The sequence below is a fragment of the Pithys albifrons genome, chromosome 10 (assembly GCF_047495875.1).
Source record: "Pithys albifrons albifrons isolate INPA30051 chromosome 10, PitAlb_v1, whole genome shotgun sequence".
Taxonomy (NCBI): Eukaryota; Metazoa; Chordata; class Aves; order Passeriformes; family Thamnophilidae; genus Pithys; species Pithys albifrons.
The window spans coordinates 27,277,919-27,300,065 of record NC_092467.1 but is presented as its reverse complement, the minus strand read 5'-3'; the positions used below and the strand labels follow the sequence as shown (position 1 = coordinate 27,300,065).

The window sequence follows — 22,147 nt, the reverse complement described above, 5'->3', positions numbered from 1 at the left end:
TGTAACAAAACTGATGAGTTGGTTTGTCTTGTTTATCACCTTACCTCCTGTTGGTGCACTTGGGCTGTGAAAGAGCTTCATCCCCAATATTCCTTGGATCCAAACCCAGCTAGTAGTACTATATAGATACAGAGTGTAATAGAAAAACTGGGACAGAAATGTTCTTCTCAAACTTCATGTAGTTGTTCAAAATACTACTTTTCACCCCCTAACTTCAATAAGACACATACCTACAGACATCCATAGTGTCATCGCTATTTATCATAATCAGGGAATTAGCTTATGCTATAATTAAAGGTCAGATAACAGAATAGAAGATTTAAATCCTTGATAATTCTCCTTCCTGACCCCTCTATCCTTATCCTTTCTCTTACCTGATGAGGGGAGAAAAATGTCATAGTAATTACTCCAACAAGGAAAAGGATCAAGTTGTATAGAGGTGAAATTTTCACAGAGGAGACACCTACCAGTCATTGGGTACTTTGCTGTGGGCAACTCTCCAGGGTTATTTTGAATAACTGAGCATGGCGTTATGAAACGTACTCAGTCATGTTTGTTTCTTTATACATTAGCCATGTATCAGTGAGTTACCCAGTAAATGAAAAAGCTAAGCAGCTCTCATTTTGAGCACATAAAAAGAGCTGTCACATGAAGTATTTGAACCAGGATTAGATTTCAAGCTGTGTAGGTAGCAGGGCATTCATTTCTGATTTAAGAATTTTTTGTGCAGTGTATGTGTATTAAAAACCTCCATGTGTGTACTGGAGCCTGCTAAGCAACCTCTAGACAGAGCTCTTGTTCAGCTGATGATCTCCTGATTTATAAATGTTGTTTTGGGGTGTAATTTCTGTTTGTTAATACATTTGTTTCTAACTTGAAGCCACAGTTAGCTAATATTGACCCGCTAGTTATGGCCTAAGTACTGAACAGCACTATGGTTTGATATATGCATGGCAGTCAAGTTATACAGAAATTACATTCTTTTTTTATGGTTGTTTTCCTTGTTATTAAAAATCCGGGTTTGTCCACTGAAAGGTTTTTGTTTTTGTTTAGGTTTGCCATTGTCAAATAATGCCTGTTGCTTCATTTGCTGTTGTTGATAGAATTATCTCCTTTTCATATGAATCAAATGTTCTGTGAATTTCTGTCTGATGCTTTGTAAGTTTTATAGTTTGACCATTGAATTTCTGAGAGAAAGTGGTTGAGAATCTCTAGTTTATGTCCAGTAAATTATATTAGAGAGTATTTTGCCATGAAAAACTATCTCTTCAGTGTGTTGGAAAGGATTCTTCCTTTGAGTAGCTCAAACAATAAAGTTACCCTTGTAAAAGTTACCTTTGAGTGGTCTTGTAAAGGGCCAAAAGCTGGTTTTTAAAGCTGACAAGTAGTGCGCGATACATCTGAAGGGCTCCATTCAAGTCTCTTTATGTTCAGATAGACGCATTAATGTACATTAAAGCAGATCAGCTCCCATATACTCCAAAACCTCAAAACTCTTATTGCTCTTGTAGCAATCAAAAACTTAACCAAGAGCACAAAATAAATCGATATTCCTACTGTCCTTAAAGTTAGTATCACTTATACTTGCTTGTTTTTAATGGTTCTTGTTTAAAAAGCTTCATCCTTTTGGAGAGAAGGGATCCCTTTGATGACAAGTATCCTGTGAGCAGCACAGCCTCCCAGTAACTGAGGATGAAGGAGAAGGTCCAGTTCTTGACAGGTTATTGCCTTAAGCTGGCCACTTTGGGTGTCCAGCTACATTCTGTAAGGCATTAGAAAGCTCTTAGAGCTTGCCTTCACTTTCCTCATTAGATATGGTTGCCATTCAGATCTCTTTTGAGATACTGTTTTTCTCCATCAATGTGTGGCTGAACATGAGGAAGGCCAATTTGTCACATCCAATTACTACTTGCTGATGCAGGACACTGAGCTTATAATTTTGTATCAGCATTTCTCAGTGGAGCGAGTTCTGCAGCTGGAGTTCTGCTGGTATCATTCTTTATGTTCCTTCTACTGTTTGTCTTTCTCAGATTCTCAGTATCTTGATTGGGTGTCTCTGGACTGGTGCAAGAGACTGAGTTTGTTCCTTCAGTTATAATTTCAGGAGTCTGCAATAGTTGGAATTAAATTGTGCCAACAAGCTCCTTCTAGCTGATACAAGCTTTGGAGATTATGGGCTTGAAATTTTTCGTATTATTCTGAGCATAAGATGGCAGCAATTTGGAGTTACACAATTTCATTCTCTCCTGCAGAAATATTTGTATCCTGCAGTAATATTTGTATCATGAAATACGGGGGAAAAAAGAGTATTTTTAGATTGTTCTGAATGATATTTCTTGAAGCTTCAACATAAAACCAGTACATTCTAACAGGAAGAGTAATTTATTTTTAAAGCACCTAGTCTGACTCCAGATTTGGCAAATATTTCTGGCTTAATCTGAAAGGTTGATACAGAATCCTGCATGTTTGAATCAGAAAAGATGTTGCTTAACTTTATCCCCCAATTACTAATGCAGGGAATTGAAAGATAAATGTTCTTACAATGAGTTTTTACAAATAATTTAAGTGTCTTAGTGTTGGAAAGCACAAGTGAGCACTAAACTAAAGTTTTTCTTTCTGAATTGTAAGATTTGATAGCTGTCTTTCTTCTAGTAGTTAAACTCTCTTTCAAGTAACTTTTGTGCACTTCTGGCCCAGGTTGTACCATTACCTTTTTGAATTCCAGTAGCAATCCATTCAATATCTCTGTTGTCTCCTAAAAGAACTCTTCCTTCTACCACTCTCCCTGCAATGTTTGAAGTCTTCAATTTTGTTGTCCTTCTCCTTAAAGAGCTGTAGGAAGCCAAATACCAGTGATGGACAAGAGATGTGGCTTTTCAGTAATCATCTGCATTTCATTTTTGCAAGTCATTTTGCCTATTTCTGATTCTGTTTCACTTTGCACCTCGTTTACCTTTCAGCTCTGAGGTCATTTGATTTGCATATGTACATTTCCCACCTAGAAAAATAGACTAACTGTATTTATTTTTGCTTCAATGTTTTATTTATTTCATAACCTATATCTACCTTGTCATTGGTGCACAAGTCCTGCATATGCATCTTTCAATGTCTTTTCTTGTGCCAGTGAAAGCCAGCCCATTCAAGCTCTAGTACCCACATAAAGTTGATTTTCTTGAAAAAAATATTCTGGAAAGTTAGTGACTACTTCTGAGCTTTTGCACACCCAGACGGGTCCAAAAGGTAGAGGGGTCAGGCTACAAACCAGCATTTTCAGTTACGGGGTTGGTGTAAAGACTTCGTCCACTGCCATGGGAAGGTGGCTGTGATTTGTGTGTCTAACATACTACAACCCTGTTTAGAAGTAGGCAGGTGCAGTATTTAGGAAGAAAAAACTCCAAGAGCAGCCTGAGCTCTACAGTTCTGGCCACTGAGACCCTTCAGCTGGTGCTCCCATCAGTAAATTGGCCTGTATTCAAAATACTAGGAAAAGTTGAGGTTTACTATCCATGACACCAGCCTGAGCTGCCTGAAGAGTACTCTTTTGCTTAGTGGTGCTGTTTTTCTAATTTCCAAGATAAAGCTTAAGCTCTCTGGGGCAAGAGTCATTCTTGCAAGAGGACTCTTCTTAACATGAAGATACCTTTGTTTTAGAAGAACGTGGAGGCCACTAGTTTATTTTGAAATTAAGGCAGAGCTGTTGCTCCTTGCCTTTCCTTTGCAAAAAAAAACTTCTCAAAAATGCTGAAAGAGAGGGCAATTCTCACACAAATATGCACAAAACCCCAACATTCCAGCAACTGTCTGGAGAGAGGGATGAAACAAGCTCTGATGTCGAACCCCTTCTGCTGTAAGCTCGTATTTGAGAGACGCTTTGACACTATAATATAGGGTTGCAAATTGGAATTGCAACACCCTGCAATTGGGCCAAGTGATGAAGCAGCACAATAACTGCTTGCTTGATCTTACCACTCTCTCTTTAATGTGCACGTAAAAGGCACCGGGAGCCTTTCCAGGCATCTGTCAGGGGATTTGATGCTGTGAGATAGGGAAGTGTAGTCTGTGTGTGGTTGGGGGGTGGTGGTGTGTGTTTTACCAGTATTTTGTGTGGTGTGGTAACTACAGGGCAAAGTTTCAGGTTTTAAAACAGTTGGTTTTGTTTATTTTTAGAGCTTATAAAAATAATAATTGAACTGGTGGATTATTACAGAGAATGCAGTTCTTATGCTCTTGTCACAGGAGTTTCATAGGTAATTGGTCTTGACCTGTATGTCGTCTTTAATATTTCATTTAGTCCAGAGTATTATAACTCACTTCCTTTAAGGCTGGGCTTTTTACACAGCTAAACTTCTGTTTAACCCTGCTATGAGAATGTGACAGTAGGCTAGTTCAGGCAGGTTAACATTCATTTGGTAACCAGGCTGCTTAATCAGCCTGCTTCAACCTGCAGCAAATTAAATCTTTGTGAATTCTAGCAGACCAGTGATAAAGTAATTCTGAATTATGTATAAAAAATAAATGGGGTATTTTCAGTTCTCGTGGCAGTAAATGAAATTTAGGGCTTATCATTTATTCTTGGATTTTTGTCGAGGATGATTGAAATGTATTTTACCTTAATGTTTTTATGATCTAATTAGGAGTATACTGTATTTCTGAAATACATAATGTAAGTCTTTCATTCTGTGTCCTGCAAAAATACCAATAAGCTTTATAGGATCTACAAAATCTCTTTCTGTTCTCTCTGTGTTTCTTCTGAAGGAACCAATAGAAACAATGTTTTAAACATACAGCCAGAACTCTCTTTCTCCACTTTTCTAAGAATTGTACAGCATCAAATATGTTGTCATTGCCAAAAATTAATTAACTACCTTTATTTAAAAGCTATTCATGTTGTAAAAGTGTGGTCAAGGTAGGGCTTAGGGGCTTCTGAGCCAGTGCTGATTCTGCTGGCACTGGTTACTCAGCATCCCTCCTGTCTGTGCTGGCTGCAGTTTCACCAGCACTGTTTGGTTTGCGTGTCCATGTTCATGTGAGAGACATGGCATGAGCCCTGACATTTGAAATGACCAGAAGAGATGAAATGTACTTTTTAAGTTGTCGGTGGTTGTGTCTATTGCAGTGTCTGCTGGTAAACTATTCTTTGAAATAATTTTTTTTCAAGATGACTTCACTGTTTTTAATTAGTTGTATCATCTTCACTTTAACATTTACTTAGTGATTAGCAAGAAAAAATTACATTTACATGATGAGAGCATAGCACTGTAAAAGTTACCACATACAAGTAATATTTCAAACTTCAGTACTGATTTAGGAGAAAATAACAATTCACAACAGTTTTGACTTTGCAGTTCCAGGTAGTTTTGATACTCTGTGCATACACACCAATAAAACTCACTTGATGTTTCCTTGAATATTTTTATGCATGGAATCCTTTTCACTTTTCAGGCTTCTTTCGTTATATTTGTTAAAATAATGAAGTCTTCTGCAGTGCAATCTTTAGTTTGAATCTCACAGAAACCTTTTGAACTCCCCCCCAAACCTTCAGCTGACACCATGGCTGTAACAAAGGCTCACTGCTTTCCTCGTAGATGACTCTTGCTGTGTCAGGACTGACTTTCCCTTGCCATCGACTGACAGTTGGAAGAAGATCTTCTCCTGTACAAACGAGGGAACAGTCAGAGGAGGTAAGAACATCATCCTTATTTTACCAGTATGCTCCAGGAAGAAGCAGGGAAACCTCATTTTGCATTGGCCACCATCCCTTCTGTTGTCAAGCATGGCAATAAAAGTGCATCTTTAAGCAGTCAATTTATGGTTCCTGTAACAAGTAATTATGGCAGAGTAAGGAACTGGGTAAATGGCTCGTTGAAGATAAACAGGGAAAACAAAGTAAGCAAATCACAGCAAGAATGAAAATGCTCCAAATTTAATAGAAGATTGAAACATCTAGTTTTGGTGTTAGCAGAAAGAGATGTTTTCTGACCGGATAAACTCCTGCTTCATTGTTTCTAACTATTAATAGTTTGGTTAAAGTTTCCAATTCCTTTGTCCTTCCTCAAAATGAATTTAATATAAGCAGTTTTCCATTTCTACATACTTTTTAACTATTTTTTTGAGAAAACTATAGCATATACAGTTTATCTTGCTGTGCAAAAAGGGTTTATTTTGATCTGTTCAGCTCTTTTGAGTTGGCAAGAGATAGCTGTGAGGGATGGTCAGGATGCAAGACTGGATATATGCTGTTGGGTAGTTGGTAGAAGTTAGAGGATGGTCAGACAACGCTGTAGTAGCTGTACCTGAACCACTTAGCAGGTTAAAAAAATGGTTATTTTTTAGTCCCAAGGCCTCCCAGCATAACTGGGTATCATTTTACTCTTTACTCTGTGCTGCTTTACTCTTTCAAAATGTTCTGAGTGAGTTTGTTCACCTTGTAGAATTTTTTGTTGTTGTTGTTGACTAGTTCATTCAGTAAATGTTTTTTTTTAAGTCTTCTTTGTGTAGCTGTTGCAGAGAGACATCCTGCATGTTTGGAGCTCTCTGCTCCTCTTGTGATCACTTGCATGCCAGAGCTGAAATCCCATGTTTCATAACACCCTTTGCTGCACCTTCAGGGGTTCATGCAGGTTTTCTGTGGTGAGTTACCACTGTAAGGTCTAGATCCAGCAGAGCTGGAGTAGTTCTTCATGGAAAGAAGTCAATTTAGAGACAAGTTAATGTTGAATAGTTGAAACCAAGGTTCTTCTGAGCTGTTCCATGTTTTAGAGGGCATGAGATCCGAAAGATCTGATGGTGGGAGATGAGACGACACCTTAACTCCTTGCACAAAAATGTTGATTTTTCTCCTTTACATTGGTATGCCAAATACCAATATAAAAGCCAACAATGTATGGCTTTCCTCATGCTTTCTTTGGCTCTTTCACCAGCTGTTAGTACTGTTAGATGGAAAACCATTCACTTAGGATAAAATTTTCTCAACTGTGTGCATGTAGAGAAAGTTTCATCATCCTTTAGTAGTGCATTTTGACACAAAATATTGCAGTCACCCAGACTTCTGTTAAAAATTGTCTTGTTTATAAAAAGGTTTGATAATGCTGTATAATACAGTAAAATAAAATACCATAGATTGTGCTTTTGTAGAAATGTAGTATTTTTCCCTGTGCATTGCTGTGTATTTCACTGAAGATGATGTCTGTAATAGAAGCTTATGGTGGACTTTGGCTTTTGTTTTTATATAGCAATGCACTGATGTTCACATGGTTAGTGATAGTGATGGAGATGACTTTGAAGATGCCACGGAGTTTGGAGTTGATGATGGTGAAATGTTTGGAGTAGCATCATCTGCCTTGAGGAAATCGCCAATGAGTAAGAGTTGACAGTTAATTTATAATTAACTGGTGATTGTACAAGTGCAGTGAAGGCAGAAAGGTGTGATGAGCCTGCAGAGTAAGAAACAGGAAAGGATCTTTTGATAGTAATGTTAAATTGTTTGAATGTCATGTCTGATGGATGTATCAAATGACATAATTGACAACTATGAAAGCATAAGTTTTTGGCTTACAGTTGAAGAATAGTAAGTAAACTCAGAAATTATGATCTCTATCCAAATATGCCTATAGGTAACTGGATTTCCACTTCCCTCCTACAGATTCTAACTTCAGCATCTTGTGGTGATTAGCATTTTAGACATTTACATTAAACAAGTTTCTCAGTGATTATTTGCCCTTGAATTATGAAAAGGATTGAGCAGGAACAGTCAGTCACCTCCTACAGGCAATTCTTGTATACTCTTTATTTACTTTGCCTTACGTTAGTGTTATTACCTTAGAAGTTTTTTGACAGCAAATATATGTAATAATATGAAAATGTCTTAGCATTATATATTGGAAGTTTAAAAAAAAAACAAAAGAAAAAGGAAGAGTAACTCACAATGTGGTGGGTTAAGCCTTTGAAGCCAATCCTTTCATTTTAATATATTAAAGTAAGTCCAGAGTGTGAGTTCCGAACAAGTGATATATGACATGACACTGGATCTGAAGATTCTACTGTTTGGAAAACCTGAATATTTTCATGAGACCCTCTGGAAATTTCATGTCTTTCCAAAGGTTCATAGTTGATAGTCTTTCATGAAATTTATATGGGCTCTTGGTAAGCACTTCAGTAAAGTGGCAACATGAAATGTCTGTGAAGCAAATGAGTTTGCAAATTACCACCTCCTTCCATAAGGATGCAGTTAATTTATATTTTTATTTTTTTTAAAGTGCCAGAAAATGCTGAAAATGAAGGAGATGCCTTATTACAATTTACAGCAGAGTTTTCTTCAAGGTAAGCTTAGCCTATTAACTGTGTGATTCTTGTTATAAACTAAGCTAAATTTAGTAAATAATTAAAATATAAGTAAACGAAAGGTACCTATTTCTTGTGGGATTATAACATATTTAGATATCCTAATCTAATTTATTTTAGTTTTAACTTTGTTAGAGCTGCTTCTGAAATAAAATCATTTCTCACTCCAAGTCAGAGTGGCAGATTTTTGTCTCATTTCTTTTGCCACTGATTAGTATCATTACTTAATTGCATAAAGGTCCACAGGGATGATGAGAACTCTGATTATGTGTAATAATTTTTTTATAATATACTGGAACACAAAAGCTGAAAATTATTGATATTGAAAAGTATACACAAAGTTGCAATAAGAGTTTTCACAGTAATGATGTGGTTATGTAGATATCTATTTTTTAAAGTAACATAAATGCTGGTTTTTTACAAATTTATAGTACCAACTCATACATTGTTAAACAGTTGCCATGTTTCAGGGAACAGGCAGAAGCTGCAAAGTAATGCAAAGTTTATGTGCCTTCTGTTTCCACTCCCCTTGATGAAATGTTCCTTTATGGGTATGAGATTCATTAGTGGGAAATTCAAGAACAGCCATCAATTAACTTTTAAGAATATAATAAAAAGAGGAAATAAGCTATGATTGGAAAATTGTATAAAACTTAAGATGTCTGTGTGTTTAAACTGAAACCTTTTATGAGAAAATTTGTAAGGTGGTAGTTTGTTACTTTGAGCTTTTAAATGTTGGCTTCTAAGTATTTCCCTTCTGTCCTGTAGAATTGTAATATTTCATCTTTCTAAAGGTTTAGCCAATGCATTATATTTACATGAATACATGAAGAAGTAGAATATTGAAATAACTTACCTTGATAATTTTTTATTAATTGGAAATTTTATCTCAAACAGATATGGTGACTGCCATCCTGTTTATTTTATTGGATCATTAGAGGCTGCTTTTCAAGAAGCCTTCTATGGGAAAGCTAGAGATGTAAGTGTGTATTGAAACTACTTTTTTAATATAGTGGAGAAATGCAAATCACCCTCAGTGTTTCATCTTTAGTTTAAAAAAGCTAACTACAGTGAATAACTCATTCTTCTTAATCATTCAGGCTGTATTTTTATTGGAGTACTGTAGTTGTCAAAGCTCCTCTTTTTCTTTCCCCCCTCCCTTTTCTTCATGAAATAATGGTGTCCTAGCACCAGATAACACTGCCTGGGAGTCTTGTGGTTGACAAGTTCAGTGTTGCATGTTGGTAACTCCTTTAAAGAATGGCTAATGGAATTGTAACCTGAAATGGAAAGCTCTCTGAAATTCAGTGTGCTTTTTTTTGTTTGTACAGCCTTTATCTGCCAAGTAGGTTCCGGTACCCAAGGTTTGGTTATTTAGTTTTTCTGTACATCCAACCAGGCATCTCAAGTTTCTGTTATTCCATGCACAGTTTTAAAATCAGTATTTTAATAAAATTAGAACAGGGATAGTTTATTTAAGTTTTGGTGACTTTACTAGGAGAGAAACCCAAAACCCAGCATAATTAAGCACAGATAAAGTTGAAACACAAACAAGAAGATCATGCTGTTTAAATTTACTTTTGTTTTCTAGATAGATGTTTAATTTTAAAATGAAGAATATTTTGGCTTCTGTAGTTACTTGTATTGGAAGGAGTATCTATATTGTTAGAGGCTGTTCTGGTAAGGCTGCAGTGTTATGGGTCCACACCATGCAGCTAAAGTTAATTACTCGTATTGGAAGGAGCATCTATATTGTTAGAGACTGTTCTGATAAGGGTGCAGTGTTTTGGGTCCGCACCATGCAGCTGAAGTTAACACATACTTAACACTATAAGTTAATATTTTCATGTCTTTGCACAGATTTAAGAGCATAAATCTATACCTAGTAATTCAGTGGCAAGGTATTAATTTATAATAACTTGTTAAAGTGGACCTTAATGCATATTTTTAAAAAAAATCATACGAATTCAACATGAAAAGAGTTTGAGTTGGGAAGTTCCCTTTGTGTCGTTTTGTCAGCAGTGGTTGACAGTGTATCAGTGCCATCATGGACAAAAGCACATCAAGAACTTCCATAAAGTAGTTTTATTCCTGTAAATCTGATATTAATGCAGTGCAGTTGCTTAGTTTTTTAGTACCCAAAGTACTTCATATACTACTCTTATATAGCACATCTGAAGTTCATGTCACCTCACATTTCTAGTATTCTGCAATGTATTCCGATCAGATCCTCATCACAATAGAGGTGAATACTTGTCTATTTAGGAAAGTATTTGTGTGTGTGTGTGTTGTTTGGATTGAGCTTTTCTTTTCTGAATATTGCCTTATTTTCCAAAGCTCTCTCTCCTACCTACCCTATGGAATGGCATTATTGTAACATTCTGACTTTAAACAAAGATATGAGAATGTGTAAATACTGTTTATTTTCACTGCTTTTTTCCTGTTACAAAGTCATGTTTTCAGTACTGCCTCCTGGAATGCACAATTGAGGAAAGGGTTACATTATAATTGCACTTCATAAAATAATTAAATATGTATATCAGTATTAAAAAAAGCTTAGGAGAAATTGCAACGTGTATGTCTTGTCTTCTAATTTATACTATGGAGGGCACTTAATTTTACCAGGGCAACAGATGAGCTTCAGGCACCAGCTTTCTTCACTTGAAGTGAGAAATTGAGTTCCAAGAGTAAATAAAAACAAGATTGAAGGTTTAAATCCTCTACTAGGCTTTTTGAACTTATATACTCATTAAATGTTTATTGGAGTGGTGGGATTACGAAGGATTTGGGCAGCTTCATCAACTGGTATATACTTAATCACTAAGTAAAACACTACATTTGATAGAGTGTTTCTCACGATGCCACACTCGATCCATCTTAATGAAAACCGCTTCAAACTGATTTAATTTGAGAGCACTTGGCAGCTTGAGTGCTCCGAGATCTCAGCCTTTTCTTCAAGAATTCTCAACGCTGGCCAGAGCAGAAGGTGCTCTCTGCAGTGCAGGTCTAGGGAGACAGCCACCAGCTCTGTTTTAAATCTGTGTTGTGGATACTTTCCCACTCAAAACCAAATCTCATTGTGTATAAACTTGAAGCTTTTTTTCAGAAATATTTTAGTTTGGGTTATTTTAAGAAAATTAACTGATGTCAGAACATGTGTTTTGAATGCAGAATGTGAGTTAAAATTTTTCTTAAGAAAACTGATGTTGTTCTGTTAAATCTCAATGTCTTTTTGGGTGTAGGAAAGGATGACAATAGTTCTTTAAGAAAATGTTATTTGAAAAAAATACCTTGCAAAATAAGTTTAGGTGTTTGTCTGTTACCTGTGTGTTTGAGTCACCAGACAGTGAAAATTAACGTGTATCATGGGTATATTTTTTCCTTTAGAACAACTGCTGCCACACCAGTGCCAGTTTTTGGTAGGAGAGATGGAATGAGGTCAAATGTAGCTGTGCTTTAAAACCTGTATATCTCTTTAGCAAAAAAATACAATACCCAAGATAATAGAGCTTTGCCTTTAAAACCCAGTGTCCTTAGCAATGAAATCCCAGGTACCTCCTGCAGCCTGATAGGTGAGGGTGTTGTGTGTCCATTTCCAAGGCTTACTGTACTTGTAAGACAAGAAAATATTTTCATTATTTTTTTTAATTGGGTCAGGTAGAGAAATAGGCAGAGGCTTATTAAATTAACAAATAAGCTGGTTTTTTGGGGAAGTCTTCTCCTCTACCTATTGTGCCAATTGGAAACAAGCATTTCCCTGTTACATCAGTTTCTGAAGAATGAACTTACTCTTGCTCAAGTAGCTACAATGCCATAGGTATTCCTGTACTGATGCCATGGAAAAAAATTTATAATGCAGATTTTTAAAAAGATGTTTGGGGGAGATTTCCTTGTGCCTGAAAGCAGTTTGTGGGTGTCTTGTGTTCTGAGACATCAGGGGGTTTATCCTAACTTAGGGTATTGTTATTAGTACTGGATCTTAATGGCTGTATTGAATCTCACTGAGCTATGTATTTGAATAATATTGCGGTATTTTCTTCTATTGGAGCTTGTTTGCCTTTCCGTTTTTATAGGTGGTTGCTACTCTTTTATTATGAGAAAGAATAAAGACATTGCCTTTGCCTTTTCAGGAGCTCTTATCTTTATATACCTCTGTCAGCTCACCTCCTGCTCCTCTCTCAACCTTTCTGTCCACTGACTTTTAATAAATATGTGAAACATCTCTCTTAGCACAGATTGGTATTGTCACCTCAATATATATTCCTGCATGGCTGAAAATGAACCGTGTTTTTTTTCTCCTTGAATTCTGTCTTTTAGGTTCAATTTAGTGGCAGCACCATCCCTCTCACATATGGGTTCTTTATTTCCTGAATACCTAAAAGAATGTGTGCTCCTTCCATGATTTGGCATGTTCAAATAAAAGCACTTTTTTTGCCTTTTTTCTTCCTTGGTCATAGCAAGGTATTCCTGCATACAGGGCTTTCCGTAGTATCATTTTTATCTGTGTAACACAGAAAAGTGTCCCTCATTATTTCAGCTAATTAAGATTATACTGAACTTATTACAGATGGAGATATTACCATTTTACCAATTCTGATTAAACATAATTAACCTGAACACTAATCTGCGTGGTATGGTTTGATACTGGAGGACAGACACAGAAGTATAACTGGGTTTTCAGGAGTGAAGCAGCTACATGGTAGATGCATATGCTCCAGTTAAGTCCCATATTAGTCACCTGCATTTTCTTTCAGTCTTGCCTGATGTGTGTTAGCAGCTCTGTCCTTTCATTTCACAGTTTATTTCTGAACTTGTGGACAATTATTGCTCAGAAATCTTTGCTATAACATACCAGCCTAGTAGTCTCACTGTGTGCCTACACACCCTGTATTCTTCATATCTGAAAAATAGCTTCATCTTCCATATCTGAAGGGTTTCTCCTGGATATGAGTCTTCCTTCAGCCTCCTCAGTATTTGATATTAAATATTGGAAGTTTTTTAAAATTTTCTGCCACACTCTACATTTCCTCTTCTTTCAATCCTTGTGGTTTATAGATCTTACTTGAGTTTAGTTTAATTACTGGATTCTATTTGCATTATGTAAGTATCACTGCAAGTGCAATTGATTGAAATAGAGATACAACAGTATGATAGGATCAAATAGCTGGAAGATGAAAGTAAAGTAAATCAAGCTTTAAAACACACCTTTACCTGGGAGAGTGGTTTGCTGTTTGAACACCTTACCATGGTTTATGTCGATTGTCCATCACCGATGAATTTTTGAAATTAGATGTTTTACTGAAAGGTAAAATCACAGAAAGATTAAATTAGGAAATAATTTATGGATGTTTTATGACATGTATAATAGAAAATATGGGATCAGAAGGTTACAGAGATCAGCCCACTCCCACTTTAGGAACCTGTGGAATACAGTTTGTTTCAGATCTATAAGACTAGAGGCTGGTTAGTGCCCCTTTTCTCTCTGATGTCTGTCTCCTTTCCTTTGACTAGTACAGGGGAATTTAATAATGCTTCTCTTCAGCAGGTTTTGTTCTGTTCTGTGTAATACACAGACAGGGCTTCCTATGACTCTCCATTGGGCCTATTCCTACTTTGAGCCTTTTTCAAAGTGGGGCAAATTCAGGAGTGTATCACTTCAGTGTTAGAGAAGGTTTGCATTCTGTCTAGGGAAGAAAGGATTGTGTGTGATAGAGTAGCTGTGTCCAAGAAGGCTGATCCTATGATCTGCAAGATCCCCCTTAAACAGGTGGATCAGACTGTGCACTTCAAAGACTTAAAGATGTGCAAATGTGTCCCTTTGTTCATTTGAATTAGCTCTCACTGCATAAAACCTAGAGGAAAACATTAAGGTCTGGATTTGTTAGCCCACCAGCTTGAAAGAACATTCGTGCCTCTGGCAGTTGTTACATCATGAACATTTTTGTCTCAGTCATTACTTGAACTTATAAACCTGAGATTCAAAAATAACCATTTGGGTCTGGTTTTGCTGACCCTTGTGACTATATTGCTATTCTCATCCAAGTTCATGTTCTTCTGAGGTATCTAAATTATATTCTCATCCAAGTTCATGTTCTTCTGAGGTATCTAAATTAAAATATTAGGAGCTGGCTGAGAAGCTTGGAAATCCCATTACCCAGTGATACCAATTTATTGACCTCATGAAAATCTATGTTTCTTTTATGCCTCAGTCAGTGACAACTTTTCTTTCCTTTCTTTTAAGTCTGTACAAAGTGCATTCACTTTTCTGAAGTTCCCAAAGGCAAAAATGGCCAGGTGGATGCCTGACCCATTTTGGTGCACAGGGTGGATCTTTGCTGTGTCTGTCTCCTGTGTGGGAGTGCACACTGTGCCTGATCTCTCAGTCAGGTGCACCGGTTTCTGTGGCAGAGTCTGTGGTGCTGTGGGTGACATGGCTGAGGTTCCACGGTGCCAGGCTACAGCTGGCAACACTGTGCCTCTCAGGGCACTGCCCTGCTACTGTACAGCATCCATCTACAGCCCACAGTGCCTTCCAAGGTACCAGGAATATTCCATGGACAGATCCAAATCAGCAGGGAGCTCTGCAGTGCAAATACAGTGGTGGTGGGAGCAACGAGCAGCAGTGCAGCTGACTGTCTCATTCAGTCTGAAGGCAAGAGAAGTTGCAGAAAAAGTGCTTGAGGTCTGGATTTTTTAAGGTCTTTAGATAACCAAGATGCTGAAAACAGTTGGCGCCTCTTTTGTGTGGCCTTTTGCTTTGAACAAAAATGAAACCTGGAGCTTGGAGTTCAAGCTTTTAGGAACTGAAGTCTTACTGACATTGATGAGTCTGACGCTCCTGAGCATGTTTGTAAATCCAGGCCCCTTCTGAAAATTGGAGTGTGTGACTGCCTGGTCTCCAGCGTGCACGTGCTCTGAAAAACATGTCCCTTTGTGGCTTAAGTTCCTGAAGTCCTAAGGCCTTTGGAAGTCCCTCAAGTGTTAAGTAGTTACAACCTTTTTGGTATCCCATACCTTCATAGAGACTGTTGAAAGTTCTTCCCCTTCAAATTTTTTTTCCTTGGTTAGAATTTCATTCTAAGTATGCAACCTGTGAGTCATATTTTTGAGAAATCCAACACAGAACAGTCTAATGCTCCATTAGTAGGGGTTTTTTTATGGAGTTCAAGACTGTTCAACAGTTTTGTAAACCCATTTTAATAGTATTGACTGAAAAATATCCAGTATTATTCATCATAGAACCCTAGAATTTACTCTGAATTTTCAAAAGCTTGAAATAAACACAAGCAAAACTTGCTTATAAATATATGCTACCATGGTTTAGTAAAATAAACAAACACAAAACCAAACCCACACACAGCAGCAACAACAACAACAAACTCCAACCTGTGAGCCTTTTGTAATAAATCATTTTTCCAAGGAAGAAATACCCCACTAAGATTTTTCAAAATCAAGTTTCAGCACTTCAGTTCCTCCTGCTACCTCTTTGCATTAGTCATAGCAGAGTGCCTCTGCCTGCCCTTAACATTTTGGAAGAATTATCAGACACAAGTACAGTCTTTTATATGTGATGGAGTTTAGTCTTTACACAGTGAGATTTGTTGATGCAACACAAATTACTTTCCCTTGGGAAGAAGCTCAGTGTGAACCTCCATTGTGTTTGTGCCTGTTCTGTTTACTAAAATTTGTCCCTAAATCTTTAAGCCTAAAACTGTACATATTTTGAAACATTCTGTTGTGGGGAATCTCATATTTAACAGTTTCATGGGGTTGTTTCTTTGGAAGTAAAAGTGTTTCTCAAGAGCCTTTTTTTCTGTCTGCTCCCAGTGAAAAGAGGAGAGCAAAGCCATCCGCTTACCACAAAGCAGTGCCACCACAAAGGAAAGATTAAGGGTTTAGAGAGAGGTCAATGTGGGTTTTTCTCTAACTAAACACTTTCCTAAAGTTTCCTTGTGGAAAAAATAATGAAGTCATCTCAGAGTTTTTAAAGAATTTTTATTTCTTTTTCACCGTCTGCATTCGCTTGTCTTCTCAGCATGGATGTTTAATCTTTCTAGGCTTTGTGAATTGGTCCAAATGAATAAGTGGTGAGCTGTCTCTCTAGGAGCTAGAGGCTTATTCTAAGGCCCTAATCACTGAGTAAACACATCTTTGCCCTCCCTCTCTTACAACTGCTATATAATAGTTGAGATTCTAGCACAGTAACCTGGATATTGCAGGGATCGACGCTTTGAAATGCAGAACGGCTGATCCTTAAAAACAGACAGTGCCTGATCTTCCCCTGCCTCTTTCTTCTTTTTAAATTAAATATCAGCACAGAAATGCTGTTTTATTGCATGATATTGTGCATCAGTGCCCTGGATTTTCAAGTTTAGTTTCAGTCAACATTGTTGGCTGCACTTATATGGATCTCTGCATGTTGGGCTTATTAATGGCCCTTCCTGGCACATGTGTACGTGCTTCTGAAGAACATTTAAATTAAATTAGGCAAACATTAATGCAAATTACTAATCCCTTTCCCAAAGTCTAATGTTCAAATGTATTCTTCCTTTTATAAGCAGTCATCAAATTTTATCCAAAGCCAGTAAATGAGGAAAAAGTCATACAGGTTTTATTATAAAGACAGCTTGTCTCAAAATTGCATTGCATGTCTTGCTATATCAATACACATCAGTATCTGGGGTTCAGTGTTACTTCTGATGAAGAGATTTGAAATCACTTTAAATAAAAGTCTGAAAATAGCATCTACCATATCATCTCAGCAAATACGTTCAAATAGTATTTTAAAGTAGAGCAAGTAATACACACGGGTATGGGGGAATGGAAAGCTGTAGTTTTCTGAATTATATTTATAATTCATTGAATACCAGATACAGGATCATGGTCCTTAACCAGATCATAGTTTCCCTGTATTTTTGAACCTGTTTTCTATATTTGCATACACACAGACTTGTTTTCTAAAAGGTGGTCTGAGATTATCGTGGGGACACAGCACAGCCTTAAGTTGCTGGTAGTGAAGCTCAAATATTACTTGATAGCATTCGAGAAGAACTCAGCACAGAATATTCTGTTTCAAGAGACCATCTCAACATCTAATCATAGAATGGTTTTAGGTTGGAAAAGACCTCTAAGATCACTGAGTCCCGACATTACCTCAATGCCACCGTGTTCACCACTAAACCATATTGCCAGGTGCCACATCACAGCCTTTGGAACAGTTCCAGGGATGGTTATTCCACTGCTCCCCTGGACAGCCTGTTCCAGTGCCCTTCCAGTACAGCAGGGGAGAGGCTGATGTGCTGTGGGCCTCCCCCCATCATGGCTGGATGAAGAGCTGCCAGAACATCCAGTGTATCACTGTGCAAGTCTGGGGTCTGTAGGCAGCTGTGCTGTTACTCATTGCCTTCTTTATTTGGCTGTAGAGGTGGTGGTAATAATACCCTGTGATTTTTTTTCAGGTTGTTTATACTAGTTTTGTGTCATAGATGCTGTTCTGCCAAGAGGCATGTTCCTTGCTCAGGGAATTGTTCCAAGTGTTATCTTTATTGAGCAACAAGCCAAAAAATTTCACTCGTTTCTTAGATAAGTCTGTTGATAAGGTTTTTGTTTTTCTTCAAACATTGCCATTTTCATGTTCTAAGCATGTAATATATTATGTTTTGGTACCTGAACTAAAATACTAGGAAGCATTGAGAATGTTCAAAGATTTGTAGAGATGGACCATTTTTCTGAGAGTCTCCTGGGGTTTTTCCCCTGTGTGTGCACGTTGAAGTACTTGTCACCCTCCAGAAACCCCCCTGGGTGTACTAACACAGGGCTCTGCAGCAGCAATTTTAAATTGCTAAATAGCCTGAGGAAGTTTTCACTCATCTCTGCTCATGTCTTTTGCAGAGAAAGCTTCTTGCTATCTACCTCCACCACGATGAAAGTGTACTGACCAACGTCTTCTGCTCACAAATGCTCTGTGCTGAATCCATTGTCTCTTACCTGAGTCAGAACTTCATAACCTGGGCATGGGACATGACAAAAGAAGCAAACAGAGCAAGGTAAGGTTCTTTGGCCTGAGAGTGGAGCAGCTTTTCTCTCAAGGAAGACCCTGATCTCCAGCTATCAAATCTTCTGTTGCTTGATATCTGTTTGAACTAAAAACTTCATTCTCATTCTCAGCTGATCAATGAAGCTACGGTGAGTGATGGTCACTGAGAACTGGGCTGGCCCTGTTTGCATTACAGAATGACTTCTTATTCCTCTGCAGGAAAAAATAATAAAGAAATGATGTCCTTTTGGGTTTATTTTCAAACATAGTTCTAGGAGTGTGTCTTCACAGTTTGGCATTGCAGTGCCATAATATTGTATGACACTAATTGTGTGTATGTTGATGTAACTGCACGAGAGCTGTCTGGGCTAACAACTATTGTTGTTAATGAAAATCCAAGTTTAAAAATAACATTCAATGTGATAAATTAGTGTTAAAAACAGATTATGCAAAGAATTAAAAGTTTGCAGTTCATATAAACGTTTTTGAGCTACAGTTTTCTTACAGAACATTCCTTTGGTTATGTTCAGATTTTTCGGGTTTAATATAATAAAAGCTGTCCTGTGTCTTAGAGAGGCCATCATTTACTGAGGACTGAAGAAATGAATCTGTAGATTCCACGTCCTTCTACATCTTCTGTGTGTTACCAACAAATTTTCTTACTGTTATACTAAGACCTCTCTCTTCTTTGGTTGTTTACCAGTTGATCGCAATCTACTGAAAATAATGATTTTATTATTATTCTTATTATATTTAGAAATCAGACTTGTTTGGTTTTTCAAATTGGACCTTATTTTATCACTTTTATTTACCCAGAAGATGACTGGATAATGTCTTGCCAGGATAATATCTTGTGTATTTTATCATAATTAGAGTTATTCTAACTTTTGACCAAAAGATGCAACAGTCATTTGGAATAAGGTTACCACTTCCTTACACAATTCCAGTGATTAAATAACAATTAAAATTGTACATTTATGTTTCTTTCTCATGTGGATTACTAGAGTAGAGCATTTATGCATTCCTGTTCTTAACTATCTAAATTATAATTAATATTTCTCTGCTGAAAGTGAGCTTGGAGAATGGAACAGTCTCTTTTTCTAATGCACTTTTTAAATTACACTTATGTTTCTCAGGAATTCCTCACTTGACGTTCTGCATTTTGTCATTGGAGGCATCAGAGGCAATATTTCTATTTTAAGTTGTCCTAGAGAAGACTAAAAGATTATGGAAAAAAGCAGTTGCAAAAGCAGATGAAAACTTTCTGAAAAAGAAGAGAGAGGAAAAAGAAACATCTAGATTCTTTCATGGGACCAAATACATAGACTGGGAAGTTGCTTAAGTCTTTTGGTATTGCCATTCATGGGCAGTAAGGAGCCTCCTCCGTTTCTTTTATCCCACAAGTTGGTGTAGAAGGAAACACTATTTCTAAACCATCTGTAGTGGCTAAGTTCAGTTGACTACCTGCTGTTCTATTGTCTGCTTTTCTATTTAATTCTCTAGTTTCTTTTATTTTACAATGACAAAAAATTGCAGTGTAGTTTCTTTTGAAAAACTGTGTTTGAGGGCTTTTTTATGACTGACGATCAACAGCCATGTAATTGCTTTGTTGTGTTTTACTAAAGAAATCTATTAAGTAGCACAACTTTGATACACTAGTAATAAGAGTTTGCAGGTTACACAGACACCTGTGGTGACCAAAGCGACAGAAGCTGCTTGTTAGAAAGAGCCTGTACAGCTGTGTCCTATTAACTCCTTATGACACTTCTTAAAACATAAAATAAAGGGCTTGTTTAAGGCTTTATAGCTTTTCTCAGTGAACCTGGTCACTGATTGTGCTGGACGATAAGGTTTTTAAGCCTTCATTTTTTTGCTTTCTATTAACAACAACAAAGAAACTGTCATATTAACAGTGAGGTCAAAAAATAGTAAGGGATAAACAAGGCATGCCGGCTCAAATTAGAATAATTTCTTAGTTGTGTTTAGTGTCACATTCTGCTCCTTAGATTGTGATTTCTTCAGAGGGGGCATGATGCTTCCTTCTCCCTTTGAAAAGTGCCAATGCACTGTGGGCATTCCCAGGAGTAAATACTGAGTCCCTCTGTTTAATTACTGCCCCTCATCATGTGGCACAGTGACAGTGGCCTTGGAGCCCTTCCTGTTCTGTATCCCTATGAATACACTTAAATGTAGCTTTTTATTTGAGTAGTGAGAAGACAACAGCAACAACAGAAGGAACTGCATTTTATGTGCTGGTGTGGACCAAGAGCAGCTCATTCGTGCTGTTAAAATTGCATTGTTAAAATGCTGGAAAAGCCAGGGTGGGACAGCAGAGGAATCAGGCCCCTTTGATTTACAGCAGCCAATAGGGATGCCTCAATGTCAGCAGTAAAAGGCATGTTTTCAGTACTGTAGCATGGCACGCATAAGTTCAAACAGATATAAAGACTTTCCTCATATAAGGAAAAAAAATCTTCTGAATATTCTGAACTATAGATGTCATTCTATTCCCAAACTATTCCTAACAGTTGTTTGCATTTTTCTCATTATTGAAATGGGTGTCCATCCTGAACACTATAGAACAAAACCAGCTCCAAAATCTTGTCATTTCCCCATTTTTATGTGTTTCTCAGCTGATATTGGTACAGGAATGTGCTTTGAATCCTGCCCTATTGCACACTAACACTTGTCATCTGGAATCTCTCAATCTTCAGCCCCCATTCAAACAGAGTGAAGAGAGTTCTGTAGGTAGGACTAGGAGTCAAACACTGTGTGCAAGCACCAGGTACCTGTTAGCAGCAGTGCAAGAGCATAAGCATTATGACTTTGGGAGTCAGATTTTGAGAAATTTCAGACTGCAGCCGCCCATGACTGTTGCTTTGTCAAAATGAAGGAGAACTCTAGTTAATATAGTTAAGAGGAGTTTTTGTTTTGGCTTCTAGAAGTTTTAATTGCCTCTGGCATAAGGTTTACAGGAAAGGGATCAGTTACTTTGAGTAACTCCTATGATTATGAATATTTTCATTAATCATAATAAAGGGGACACTTTAATATAACAAAATAATTAGTCTTCATTTAGGAAACTAATGTGGTGTTTTTATAATACTGTTAGGGAACCTACATGAAGGCTTTATCTCCTATAGCTTAGACTTTACTTTAGACTTTATGTTTGTAATATACTTGTAATTTGTTTTTCGTGATCAAAGGAGGAAAAAAGTGACAAAAGCTATTGCAGATCTTCTACTTTAGATCTTGTTATATTCCTCTGGATATTTGTATCCAGAAAAGATATATAGTAATATATATGCATATATACCTATACATGCACACATACCTTACATTGGCACACACAACATTTACAAACATAGGTAGTGCATAATATTAAGAGGTTTCCAGCATACACAGTGTTTGCCAAGCAAACCAAAGCCAAAACTCTAAGACAGTGACTTGAATGTCTGCAGCAGCTTTTTAGCTTTTGATATCATTGCCCTTGGGCTCTGGATTTCAAGGTGTTGCCAACTTTTCTCAGCTCTGATGACAGGTACTTGTTAGTTTTAATGTTCAAATGATAGTTTTTCACTTTGCTTAAGCTTAGGAAAGAGTTAATTCACTAAAGCTCTTCTCAGCAGCAGGTTCTCTTCACCTGCAATTTCTGTCATCAAGTAATTAGCCATATTCACAGTTGCTGACCCTTAATACTAACCTACTGAATGATGCATGCCTGGATGAAGACCAGTTGACCATATTATTCCAGCTCCCCAATCCCATTTG

General features: G+C 37.2%; 1 protein-coding gene across 1 annotated transcript in view; it reads left to right on the top strand.

Moving 5' to 3' along the window:
• FAF1 (Fas associated factor 1) overlaps nt 1-22,147 on the top strand; it is a 155,094-nt gene that overhangs the window by 94,421 nt on the left and 38,526 nt on the right. The window contains exons 9-13 of the mRNA XM_071565184.1: nt 5,586-5,681; nt 7,233-7,359; nt 8,256-8,319; nt 9,238-9,319; nt 18,232-18,386. Coding sequence (XP_071421285.1) covers nt 5,586-5,681; nt 7,233-7,359; nt 8,256-8,319; nt 9,238-9,319; nt 18,232-18,386 — 524 coding nt within the window. The remainder of the gene's footprint in view (nt 1-5,585; nt 5,682-7,232; nt 7,360-8,255; nt 8,320-9,237; nt 9,320-18,231; nt 18,387-22,147) is intronic.